The 13,322-nt window shown below is 49.9% G+C and overlaps 1 protein-coding gene across 1 annotated transcript; it reads left to right on the top strand.

Annotated features, from left to right (window-relative positions):
- Nucleotides 1–638: 638 nt before the first annotated feature.
- LOC134519392 (cytochrome P450 2W1-like) lies at nucleotides 639–12,718 on the top strand. Its single transcript, XM_063343497.1, has 9 exons — nucleotides 639–1,154; nucleotides 3,681–3,843; nucleotides 5,798–5,947; nucleotides 6,041–6,198; nucleotides 6,978–7,151; nucleotides 8,155–8,296; nucleotides 8,674–8,858; nucleotides 9,407–9,548; nucleotides 11,322–12,718. The coding sequence occupies exons 1-9, from the start codon at nucleotides 957–959 to the stop codon at nucleotides 11,510–11,512; spliced, it is 1,503 nt and encodes a 500-aa protein (XP_063199567.1). The 5' UTR covers nucleotides 639–956; the 3' UTR covers nucleotides 11,513–12,718.
- The last annotated feature ends 604 nt before the right edge of the window (nucleotides 12,719–13,322 follow it).

The raw sequence follows: 13,322 nt of genomic DNA, 5'->3' as shown, positions 1-13,322 counted from the left end.
CCTGAAAGCCACTATTCAACCAGGGAGATCTCAGCTCCTTCCGCACAAGATTTAAACCCTTATGAGGGATGCAAGTTCCAGGCGTTCTGTATCTTTGACTTAAACTAATCTCATTCCCCTGTCCCGTTCCCCTTCTGAAGCCTGCCAGCTCAGCTGGCTTCATTAACTTCATTAACTTCTTCCCTCTATCTCTTAGAAGCCGCTCTTGCAACATGAAGAATCCTCCCAGAATTTTAAAATCTGATTTTGCCTTTCCATTCCGCTGGCGAATCCGCTCATGATCACTTGATCCGAGCTAATTTTCCGTGGCTAGCTATTACACGTCCTCAACTTCAGACACAAAGTCTGAAATCCCGTCCCTTCTGGGCAGTTCAGGGACGACCTGAAGAAGCAGTTTATGGGCGACAGCCCCCAGGGATACACGGGCTTTACCCTTGTTAACAACCTTTGATCTCCACCTGACATCAAGAAAGCTGAAGAAAGACTCCCGTAACGATACTATTTGTCTTTCTAGTAACACGGAGACCTCAAACCCTACCCAAACCTGAATCTGGAGGTTTCTAATAGGATTCGTTTCCCCGTGTCAGCGGAGTGTCTGGAGGGTCATAGTACTGCTAATAAAGGACCTCGAGGTCTCGGGGGAGGAGGAGGCTGTAGAGGAATGCCAAGCACCTTCTCCCATGTATATGTTCTTGCACACACATGCATGGGTTTGTAATTTGAAACTCTCTTTACTTCTGGACAGGCTTTGCAAACTGCTTAGACCACATTCTCTGAGGTGTTTAAAGAGGGTGGAGTATGCACTATTTATTTAGGTACTCTACAAACCTTAATAAGAATCGAGTGCTTGTAGCAATCGCAGAGAGCAAACAGAAAGCCAGCTGGCAGAAACGAACAGTGCCACTGCATTCTTACTGCTACTAACCCCCCAAAAACCAGATTATTACTGAAAAAAAATGTCTTTTTTAATTTCGTTTATCTCTGATCCTGCATTGATTTGTCTGCTGTGTGCAGCGGTATTATTAGCTGTTCTCTATTTTTCAACTGGCTATAAAAATTCAGCTTTTAAATTTCCTCCTGGTCCAACTCCTCTTCCGATCATTGGTAACCTGCACTTGGTGGATCTTAGAAGGCAAGATAAATCACTAATGAAGGTAGGACAAAAACCCCCAAACCCAGACCCTCACAGATTTTAAAGCTGCCTGGGATATATCAGTGATAACCTTTTGTCTTTTTTAATTCAAACTAAATTGTAAAGGTGCGAAAATTGCTTTATAATATTTTTCCGGGCTTCTTCTAGCCAGTGTCTGTGTTGATGCAATGAGCGATCAACCATTAAAAAAAGACCTCTGGGTAATATGGGAATTCTTCATGTAATTGTGATGATGTACATGAAGTATATAATGCTTGTGGGATTTGAAATATTAATTTGACAGCTCGGACACCCAGAAATCTTTTAAAGCATTAGGACATAACTAACACGGAATGAAATTGCTTCCCTCCCCTCTGCCCTGGGGAACTGGCAAGGGGAATTCCACCAGGCAGGGACCCCAAAACTGCTTCGGGGAGGGCCAAAATCCAGACTCCTCGCTGCAAAATCCACTTCCCTCTTGATGAATTGGATACGCATTAAAATCTAGATGGCACTACAAGAGAGGGATGGAAAAGCTGCACGAAGCAACCAGAAGGAATAGCCTGTAAGCGCTTCTCTTAACCTGTAATTAAGACAACTTACCCCGCTTACGGAGGTGAACTGTTCTGCGGCGCCGGAGGAGGCTGGCCGAGCCCGGGGTCTCCGAGTGAGCCTGCCCAGGTCCCTCCTCGCCGGGGCGGACGGCACCCCCGGGGATCCCCCCGCACCAGCGCCGGGGCGAGGGTGAGCGCGGAGGCGGTGGCGGCTCCTGAGGAGATGCCGACATGGGTCCCGAGGAGATGCCGACACGGGTGCCGTCACGCCGGGGCTCAGCACACGCCGGCGCGTCCCTGGGAGCAGCCGAGCCCCGGCCGGTGCTGCCCTGGGGGAGGCTCCGGCACCCGGTGGCTTTGGGGACGATGTTGGGGCTGGGGTGAGTTTACCCAGCGGGGCTGGGCAGACGTTGCCGCAGCCTCCGACCGGCCGTGCGGAATTCCCTCCGCGTGCTTTCATCACCTGCCAGGCTGCGTTGGGTATTCCCTATGTTTGCCTTTACTTCGGGATTACTCCAGAGGGGTTACCCCTCCATCTCACCCCCACAAAGCCAGCTGGCAGAAACTGAACAGTGCCACTGCATTTTTATTGCTTCTAACCCCCAAAAAACAGATTATTACTAAAAAAAAAGTCTTTTTAAATTTCATTTATCTCTGCTCCTGCATTAATTTGTCTGCCGCGTGCAGCAGTATTATCAGCTGTTCTCTATTTTTCAACTGGCTGTAAAAATTCAGCTTTTAAGTTTCCTCCTTGGTCCAACTCCTCCACTCGGAGCAGAACGCGGTGACTGCAGGGAGCAGCAGGCGCCAGTGGCTGTTGGCTGGGGACCCTGATGGGGGATTTGGGGGGATGCCGCCTCTCCCCTGAGAAAGCAGCCGCGGGAGCGGGCGCAGACTGGGGCGGCACACGTACACCCTGTGTTTGCCCAGGCTGGGATTTGAGCTGTGGCTTCCCATCACCCTGCTCCAGCCCAAACCCTTCTGGGCTGTCCCCAGCTGCTCTTCCCAAGCTGCCAGGGAGCAAGATGCAGCCGGGGCGGAGGTAGGAGGAGTACTCAGGCTCCCTCGGTCCCCGATGCAGGGGACGCACTCCCCTCCCAGACCCCTTTCCTTGTTGAAGAGGAGCGGGGATCCGCAGGTAGGACATGCCAGCAGGACCACATGCTCCTGGAGGGATTTTCAGCCCCACCAAGGCACCGCGTCGCCATCGTAAACCGCCCGGCTCGGCACAGCTTTGGTGGGGATCTGCGGAGAATCTGTCCTGGGGCGTATGGCAGTGAAAAATCTGCTCCGTGTCATGGCAAAGATACATCCAGAGCCTTCTCAGAGCAAAGCCAGCATCACTTTGTACAAGCACGGGGACAGCCGGCGGTCCAGGCAGCCTCCTGCCCTGCCCTGGCTTTCCCTCCTGTGCCCAGCTGAGCTCTAGGTGCCAAAGCCAGGTCCGAGCAGAGGGGCACGGATTTGCAATTTGTGGTCATCCAGGGCAAACTAAACACCTGGCGTGGGGCAAACGGCTCCTCTGCCTAGGAGCAGGGACGCAGGAGCGCTTTGGTACGAGAGGAGCATCGTTCCAAACCTTTTCTGTGCGACAGCGTCATTATTTGCACTGAAACATCTTCCCTGGTCTCGTCTTTCTCTGCTTTGCCAACCTGTGTTGCCATTTGAGGTCCAGTCTTTAACTCTAGGTGGGTTTTTTTTGTTTTTCATTTACTTTTTCCTTAACAGCAGAACCAGATCGGTATTGCACTGATGGGGGTGGGGGTTCTTTCGTGGCAATAAGCCTAAAATCCATACGGATGCCAGGCAGGTGTCCGTATGAAATGCCTCGTGTGTGACGGTGATGAGCTCACAGATGCTGTTCCGCCGGCAGCGGCTCCGCAGCCCTTCCCAGCAGGGCACCAGGACGTAACGCGTCCTTTGAGAAAGCAAGGGGCGCTTGCCCCCGGCACGCTCCCTCCCTTCCCGACCGTCACAGCTCGCCTCTTTTTCAGCTTGCAGAAAAATACGGCCCCATCTTCACCCTCCACTTTGGGTTCCAGAAGGTTGTGGTCCTGACCGGGTACGAAGTTGTGCGGGACGCGCTTGTGAACTACACAGAGGAGTTTGTAGACAGACCATCCATCCCAATATTTGACCAAATTCAGAACGGAAACGGTACTAGAGAAATGAGCGGGGGCGGGCGGGAGGGACGACACCGTCGCTTGGTGCCAGCCTAACTGTGCTTCCCCGGAGCCCGGCTTTTAAACATCCCCCTTGGACCCTTCCGAAGCCAAGCCGACAGAAAAGATTCGGCTTTCCTCGCATTCATTTCCTCCTGGCTTTTCACTGCCATCATTTTCGCTAATGCGCTTGCGCCCGATCCGCATCCTAAACGTTCGAGGGTGAGGAGTGGGATTTTTAAAGGCAGCGTGGTCATTCTGGGGTTAATTTCCGTAAGACGTCAATGAGGGCGGCTCTCCACCACCACCACACTTACAAACCTTCCCCAGGGTTCCAGGGGGACTTTGGACTAACTGGTTTGGCTGGAGGGTCTCTCCCTTTCTCCCGTGGCCGGGTGCCGCAGCTCTGGCCATCATCAGCCCCCCGTGCCTCGCCTCCCCACAAAATCTCTTGGGTGGGCCACGGGAAACAGGTTCAGGCAGAAGCAATAGCCTGAGGCCGGGAATGTGCCCCCACAACCAACCCCCTGGCTTTTCCAGCGCAACGGAGTATTTCAGAGGACATTTTGCCTTGTTTTCCATCCTCGGCTGCAGCTGAGGCTTTAGCTTTGAGCATCCAAAAGGCAGCTTTAGATGCTGGTCACAGGCTGAAGTTGGGACCACAATTAGAAATTAAATTACCCAGCCATAATATCAATATATGAATTTGTCGCTACATAAGGGAAAGGAATCGATAGGGAGAAAAGCATTTTTCAGAGCTAATTTACACGTAAAATATCCCTGTGGGAGACTGTCAATATTGCACTATAAGTCCTTTCGCACTTACCTTCTCAGCCCAGCTCTGGGACACTTAGAGACGACCCAAAGCTGTAAATTCACAGGGACTAAGTAACAATGGTCACAAATTTTCCCATGAAACATTTTTTCTTCAGAAAATGCCAATTTGTTGACTTCGAAGCTGTCTGCAGAAAAGGAATGATCCAGACGAAATTGCCTGAATTAAAGAAAAATTAAAAATGGAGTTTAGAAATTTGCTTTGACATTTTTAGAGCAAGAAGATTTGCTTTCCAAATTAAAACCGCACTGCTTTGAAGCAGTGCTTATTCTAGAAAAAACAGAGACATTTCAAAACCTTGCAGCCAAGACGAAGATGTGAGGTGCTGGAATCCAGCTTTTCCATTGACACAATCTGAGATAGTCTTTGGATTATTGACAAAATTTTTTCCTTCACTACTTCCAACACCCTGACAGGATGAGATACCCATCCCTGCTTGGTGGCGTTAGTGATCAAGTCATAAGCTCAGCGACCTCTACAAAATGACACTATTTTTGCCACTGCTGGAAACAGAGCGTTGCTGGGAATCTCCAAAAAACAGTTCGGCACCAACCAGGGCTGAGGAGACTGAATTATCCCATCCCATATAGAATCATAGAAGGGTTTGGGTTGGAAGGGACCTTAAAGATCATCTAGTTCTAACCCCCTGCCGTGGACAGGGATATAGATAAAATATCTGTCTGACTGGAATAGGACGAGGGGAGAAGCTTCAAAGACACAAGGTTGTTGCTTGAGGCCTTAGACTTGCAACCAAACAGGTTCAGAAAGTTGCGTGATTGACTTAGACTAACGTCTCTCCCCAGTTCTACAGCCAGCAGTTCTGGTCTGAAACCATACCTCCCTCTCTTGCACTCAGGAGAGGGCTGGGGCAGAGCGGGTTGGGTGGGACCTTGTTTTTCCCCAACGACAGGCTCAGTGAGACTGGGCGAATGGAGCTGAGAGGATACAGGGATGGGGCACAGAGAAACGGGAGACCCTTAGTCCCCAAATCCATGGGAAACTGGGCAGCAGAAACACTTGTGGAGATCCCTCCTCATCCAGTCCCCTATTTTGCTCCGGGCGGTGGGGCTCCTCCGTGCGTGAGCCCAGCGGCGATGCCTCACGGCCTCCCCAGGTTTGTTCTTCTCTATCGGGGAGCTGTGGAGAACAACTCGGAGGTTCACCGTATCCAGCATGCGCAACCTCGGCATGGGGAAAAAAATGATAGAAGGGAGAATTTTCGAGGAGCTTCACTTCCTCATCGAGATGATCAAATCCTTCAAAGGTGAGCTGGAGGCCATCTCGGTGCTGCACAGCCTCACGTGCGTCACTGCTGTGGCAACATCTCACTAACGTTTCCATCCTCCTCCCCTCGCAGGGGAACCTTTCAGCCTGACGTCCTTCAACTGTGCTCCCATCAACATCACCTTCATCATGCTCTTCGGGGACAGGTTTGACTACAAGGACCCAACATTTCTCACTCTCTTAAGACTCATAGATGAAGTTATGATCCTTCTGGGATCTCCGTATTTGAACGTAAGTAACCTGTCCCACAGATTAACGTTTTTTTCACACTGGCACGTTACATTTGTGAGCTTCACAAACCCTAGGCTTTAGTTCTGCAGTTTTCAAATGTTCAGAACCAGCCATTACACGTAAAACGTGACACTTCTGTCACGCCACCTTGGTCACCACAAGTGTGCAGCAGATTCCCCTTTGCTACTCTCCTTTTGAACCATCCTGCACATCTGTGTGGAGCCAAAATAAGAACCGAACTATGGTTATTTTAGCTCCACAGATTTTTTTCTTTTTGTCATTTTCAAAATAATTGCACCATCTATGCTTTCTCTGCCTCTGCTGCATTTTCTAAAAAGGCATGTTCAGTGCTGATGTCCAGGCGAGTGAGATTTCACAGGCTGCGTCAAAAACGCTTCCTTGGAGAGTACTGGGAGAACTCTGTGTATCTTCAAACTATCACCCCCCGTCCTTCATAACGTTGGAAATCCCGATGTTGTAAAAAACCAACCAGTCTCATACTGTTCTAAACCGGCTGGTGGCCTGGCACGCTGGAGCCCCAGCTTTGTTGAGAGGCTGACCAGGCTGTTACTGGTTCCTACAGAACAGCACGAATGCTTAAAATTAGGTAGTACTAAATCAAGGCTCAAAGGTTGCAAAGCCCTCCCATGTGAAAATCTGCCCGGGAAGTCCCCGAGATGCTAAGACACGACTACGACAAGACAATGCTCACCTGAAGCTGTTTCGGCATGCCGATATTTCTGCAGACTTAACGCTTCTCTTTTTTAACTCCTCATTAGTATTTCAATTTCTACCCGTTCCTCGGATTCCTGTTCAAAACCCACAAGATCATGCTTGGGAAAATAGAAGATGTGCGCGTCATTTTAAGGCAATACATCAAGGCAAGCAGGGAGGATATCAACGAGAACAGCGTGAGGAGCTACATTGATGCGCTGATATTCAAGCAACACGAGGTATTTGAGTGCTTAGCCCTGTTGGCTGTTTGCAGCGTCTCCTTTGGGTTTTTCTAGCTAAAGCCGTTGCTGAGTCTTGATTTCAGTCATGTCATGTAAACCTATTAAAATCCATGCTGTTACTCTAGTGGTATTGAAATCAGACGCCACTCTCTTACAGTTGGTGTAATTTACTGCAGGGGTTTTTCTATCGAAATTAAGATATAAAAGCCACTCTCCCCGTCCACTCCTGAAATAGCAGCGCTAATAACATGAGATCAGCTCCTTGTTCCTTGTAGCAATTGCATGAATTCACATGAGAGGTGACTCTGCCTTTCTTGTTACAACAACGAATCAATTAATCATCGATACTGTTGCTCCAAGACGAATGATCCGCCTAAAGTACTTGGATAATAAATCATCTGTACAAGCCCTAGCCCTGCCCTGCATCGTACTTAAGTAGAGACTTGGCAGTTTCACACATCAGGTGATTTCATTCAGCACAAAATATTTGGGATCTGAGTTTTTAATTCTTTCTGGGTCTGGGCCAACCTTAGGCACAAAGCCTTCTACCTGGCTACGTGGAGGAAGTGTTAGTACGGTCCTAAAGCCCAGCAGAAATGGCCTGAAAGGTCACTTTGAACGTTGTTGGGGATTCAACCCTGCCCCCGGGCAGGAGGAGTCCCTCAGAGCTGGGATTAGCTGAATGTCCTCCTGTACAGGGGAGAGACCGGGCTCTTTCCAAACCTGTGAGCCTGAGTCCGTGAACAGCATTTGGCTCTGGGCTTCAGCCTGCTTCTGGGTGGAGATGGGTGCTGAATCAGAACTCCACTCCAAACCTTCCATCTTTGGTGCTCCCATCTTAGGTGAACGCTCTGCATTCAAGATCAGGTCTATTTTAACACCCAGTTCACAAACACAAGATGATAGTCAACAGTGTTGTAGGCTACGCGGTGTTTCCCAAGCTTGCTGAATACTAAGACTGATGGCTTTAAGACCTTTCTTACCACTTGTGTTTTTCAAGGAGAAAAACAAGAAAGACAGCCTCTTCCATGACGACAACTTAATAGCATCCATACTTGACCTGGTCATGGCAGGAACAGAGACCATAGCCACAACGCTCCAGTGGTCCATCCTCCTGATGATGAAATACCCAGAGATTCAAAGTGAGCTCCTTTCACCTATACTCTGTCTGTGGCATGGCAGATATGGGATGGGGAGAGGTCGGGACGCAGATCCACAGGAGCTCTTTTGTCTTAAGAACCATCTCTCTATTATTATGAACTCCTGATGTAATTAGATGCTGGTCAAAGTCACAATCAAATAGTCCCTGTGTCTTGCTGGGACAGAGGATGAACGGAGAACCAAGTATGATGCTGGGGAACCAACCCATCCATGTGTCCGAACTAGAAACCGAGCGGGGAAACCCTGGCTGGTGTTTTAAGAATCCTCTCCCTCCAGACCCTGGAAAAATATGTTTTTCCCAAAACCGAATCGGGAACTGGCTTTCTTGCTGGAACCCAACTGTGCTTGTTCCTTCCAGAAAAGGTGCAGGAAGAGATTGGGAGAACTGTCAAAGCTGGAAGCTGGGCCACGTATGAGGATCGGAAGAACATGCCATATACAAATGCGGTGCTACACGAAGTGCAGAGGTTTATCACGCTCCTGCCCCACGTTCCCCGCTGCACTGCTGTTGACACCCACTTCAGGGGCTACTTCCTTCCCAAGGTAGGTAACTGCTCCAGCCCAGGAACACGCCGCCCTCCTCGTTTTTGCCAGTGCCACTAGAGACTGGTTTCTTTAGAGGGAATGATAGGACAGAAGCTCAAAGCAGGTATCCAAATCATCCCCAGAAGAACTTCTATGTTGAATCTGTGAGACTGGTATTGTAGGACTATTGTGTCCTAGTTGAGTCTGTTCAACCATGTTGAGTCCAGGGAGACTAGTATTGTAGACTCAATCCAGTCATGTTCAAGACTTCCTCACTCCACGCGTGACCCTGGTTTACCTCCTTGATGCCATCTGCACAGCGAAGTATCTGCCAGGGAATTTACAGGATCTGAGCCTCTGCTTGAGGTTTTCACAGCACCCGTGTGGTTTTGGCTTCAATCCTTGGCACTGCTGGGAAAATCTCACTGCCTTCTCTCTCAACTGGCTGATGGGATAAAACCCTCAGGGTCTCCACCTACCCCTGGGACACCAAAGTCTGTGTCACAAAATGAACCAAAACACAGCACTTTTCATACCTTTTGTGCCTTCAAATACTTTTTTTTCAGGGTATAATTGTAATCCCGTCGCTCACCTCAGTGCTGCTGGATAAGACGCAATGGGAGACACCACATCAGTTCAACCCCAACCACTTCCTTGACGCCGAAGGGAATTTTGTAAAGAGAGAGGCTTTCCTGCCCTTCTCCATAGGTAGGTAAAGGGCTCATCTGCACAGAGCCGAGGCTATGGCAGGACCATTTTATTACAATAGACACTAACGTGGTCTTCATGGCTAAGGACTGCCTTTAACTCGGTGAATAAGCAACAGGTAACTGAACGGAGTCACTTATTCTGCGTCCAGGCAAATGGCTGCTCACAGAGCACACCTCTCCCACCACCGAAGGGCTTGGTTCCCAAAGGTTCGACAGGAGAGAAGACAAAGAGATATATTGCATCCAAAAGAAGGTGGAAAAATGCCTTAAAGCTGTTAGGAGTAGGTGGATAATCAGACAGGACTGGTGGGGCCGCCAGCATAGCTACGCGCAGGGTTTCGTGAGTGCTCCTGGAAGTGAGGGTACAATCCAGGGACCCTCAAGTCCTGTCTTGAGACAAGTCCCACTTGTGAGTGGCTCTGATGGACAAGACCTCATCCATTGCCCACCAGAGCCAAGGAGGAGGGTCCCAATAAGCCTCGCACCTTGGCTGGGTACTGCAGCCAGCAGAGACCCAGCATCAAACCGAAATCTTAAATCCAAGGCCTTGGACTGTTCCCACCAATCACCTCGGACGGTGATTCTTCCAGTGACACTTTTAAGAGCTCCCAAGGATTCCCTGCAAGACATGGTCTTTAGAGGAAGAAGCACAGCCCTGTGGTTAGAGGAGGTGATAGAGCACTTGGCATCCTGACACTGCTCCCAACTGCCATTTTGGTCAAGTCACTGACTTTTTCTTTTGGTTTTTTTTTTTTTTTTTTTTAAATCTCAATTTCACCTGCAAAATACAATTAGCATTCTTTCCCTCTGGAGCCTCAGAAACCCAAGCCTTTTGGGACTCCAACTGAGCTAATGGTAGGAACAGTTGTTAAATACCAGAAACTCTCCCCTGAGCCATCCTAAAAGAAGAGATATCACTGACACAGTGCCTTCCTGACAGCCACAAATGCTTCCAAAGGTTGCTGATTTCCAGAAACGCCTGCCGCCCAGCCCATGCCCTCCGTGGCTGCAGCAGCGTGCGTGACGAGGGGGCACAGCTGGAGGGAGCAGTCCTGCTGGGAGTTTAACAAATCCCAACACTGCAGGAGCCCATAAGTACTATCAAGGGAAATTTCCTACAGAATCCTACAAACCCTCCCACGTGATCTTACACTTTTTTTTTTTTACCTTACCCTGTTCCTCTGAAAGGATGGTTTGAAGGGATTCCAGAACATGCTCCAACCACAGACCCCCAGCAGCGCCTTCCGACATCAGGAAGCCAGTCCTCGCTGTCCACCACATGCTTCACCCATACAGGGACTGTCATACGAGGGCACAGAATCTAGCACAAAGATGGGGTAGGAAAGAAGAAACACGGTCTTTTCTAAAAGTGGGATGTTATGAGAAATTCCACAAGCAAAGTGGGTTTCAAACCATACCTCTTTGGGAGGAGGTGGCATTTTTCTATCAAGCTGCTTTTCAAAGAGAAAGGGTTAAAGGTGCTGAGGGGGCTGGAAGAGCTAAGGAGAGGAGAGGGTACATCACAAATACATAATAAGGCTGTACCATGGCTACGGCTTGCTGCGGGATAAAAGACACCAGGCAGGCACGCTGTGCCAGCGTGGCTGGGACAGGTACCTTTAGCAACACGGGCTCCTCTGCTCCGAAACGCTCTGGTGCATTTCAAGGTTTCACTCCTGCTTCCATTATGACATCTCAGATGCCAACCTGTCCGTGGCAAATGTTCTAGTTTGCTCATTCCATCAAGTAAACACACTGCTTTCCTCTGCAGGGCGAAGGAACTGCATTGGAGAAAGCCTCGCCAAGATGGAGCTGTTTGTCTTCTTTGTAGGGTTGCTGCAGACGTTTACTTTTCAACCCCAGCCAGGAGTTTCAGAGTCTGACTTGGACCTTACCGTCCCCCAAACGACTTTCACATTAAGGCCTCAGCCTCAGGCAACCTGTGCTGTCCTGCGTGAATGACCACAGCCTTGCTGAAGAGCAACCCAACAAGAGGGGAAGCTGCTTAGACCCGGCTTAGCTACGCTAGGACTCTGTCATATCCCCTTCCCACTATCTCCATCCGCTCCCACTCCATTGCTCTCCACCACTACATCTGCCCCATAGGCTGATGACCCCCTCTTTGCTCCCGTGCCTGTGATCAATTAGAAACCGTGGTCATGGTTGACAAACACACGCTTCTTCTCAAGACAGACCGTGCAGGGAGCCAACGGAGGGACCAAGAAGAAGGTCTCGCGAAGGGGATGCAGCCCATCAGCAGCAGGTGTGACACCCAGGCTCCCATGGCAAAGCAGTGAGGTTCATAACGTCACAGAAATCTGCCCAAAATTCCGAGGAAAGACAGACTGCTGTTTGCTAAAAGCCACAGAAATACACTGTGGGTCACACACCTGAACCGTCTGCAGGCACTCCCTGAACTTTTCCAAGCTCCCTAGTATCCATAGCTTCTAGCAAAATCCTACCAGACTAGGCAGCCAAGCCAAACACCGAGAGTGGAAAAACAGATCGATGCATGTGATTTGAGAATGGAGTAATTCTGCCCTGGAACAGTGTCCTGAAAGATGCCCCAGCGTCTGCAAAGTCGTTTAGATAAGCAAGTGCTGTCATCGCCACCAAGTTCAACGCAGCTTCACAGTCCGAATGAAAGATCTACGTTTCGAAGTTTGCAGTCTAAATCACAAGGCTACGTGAGATTTGTACCAGCAACCCATCACGAAAGGCTACTGACACAGACCCACTTCTGGTTTTATGGATCCCTGTCTTTCCTGACCTTGTTCAACAGGAGCAAACGCTGCTCCTCTCTGCGGCCCTCCTGGGCCACGCTAAGAGCCGAGGCCAGCGGTCGGGCTGGTGTTTGGGATGGCCCGGCCATTGGAACCAGCCAGGCAATTGCCTTGCAAACGGTGTCCAATTTCCCAGTGCTGGTATCGCTCGCACGCACGCAAGAACCGGGATGGGGGATCAGATGAGACCTGGTTTGGGTTGCTTTCCTTTCCTCTCTAGCTTTGTCTGGCTGTTTTCCCTGCCTCTAGCACCCTTATCTGCCATCACGTTCCGCAATCTTATTGCAGTTGATGTGTAGCTCAGGCAATTTTTCATCCATTTATCTGCCTGTGAATTGCCACTTCTTCATATGCGTTTTCTTATCATGTGCTTTATCATATTGTTTGTTTCCCCCTTCAAGGGAGCCAAATAAAGTTTTAATCCCACGTCTTCGTTATACTTCATATGCCTGCCACCCAACTTTGCGAACACAGAAACGAAAAGGCCAGGAAAGGTGCCTCGCACCCTCAGCCTCTCACCTCGTGCCCTCCCAAAGCATCACCTGCTGGCAACGTCACTCGTGAGGAGTGGTGGCAGCAGGATGGGGTCTTCTTCAGGGAAGGTGGGGAGAGACAGGTAAAGCAATGGAGGAGCAAGTCACATATCGACTCAGTGAAGGAAGTCTTGGCCTTGCTGAAATCAAAGAAGATTTTTGCCTTTGGCTTCAGAGAGGCCAGGGCTGTTCCTGCTCTAGCCCCCTCCAAAAGCAATAGGAACTCAAAAGGGATATGGCAACGATCTAGGGCTCTGGGGGGCAAAACTGGGCTGCGTTCAAATCCGCATGAATTCCCTGGTGGAACCTCAGCCCTGATCCCTTGCCATGAGCTCTCAGGGTCCTGGCTTCAAAGGAGAGAGATGGGTCCCTTCCTACACGGCACAGCAGCCTTCAGAGCCTGCTCTTTTTGGACATTGCCTTCTGCGCTGGCACTTGCCGTCAGTCAGAGCCGGG

Source organism: Chroicocephalus ridibundus, chromosome 8 (assembly GCF_963924245.1).
Source record: "Chroicocephalus ridibundus chromosome 8, bChrRid1.1, whole genome shotgun sequence".
NCBI lineage: Eukaryota > Metazoa > Chordata > Aves > Charadriiformes > Laridae > Chroicocephalus > Chroicocephalus ridibundus.
Note: the sequence above shows the minus strand (reverse complement) of the source record. Positions and strands in the feature narration are given on the sequence as shown.

Coding starts and splice junctions, on each gene's coding strand:
- LOC134519392 (XM_063343497.1), top strand. CDS start 957: ATGTCTTTTTTAATTTCGTTTATCTCTGATCCTGCATTGATTTGTCTG. Junction 5,948..6,040: donor GATGATCAAATCCTTCAAAG/GTGAGCTGGAGG, acceptor CTCCCCTCGCAG/GGGAACCTTTCAGCCTGACG. Junction 8,297..8,673: donor GAAATACCCAGAGATTCAAA/GTGAGCTCCTTT, acceptor TGTTCCTTCCAG/AAAAGGTGCAGGAAGAGATT.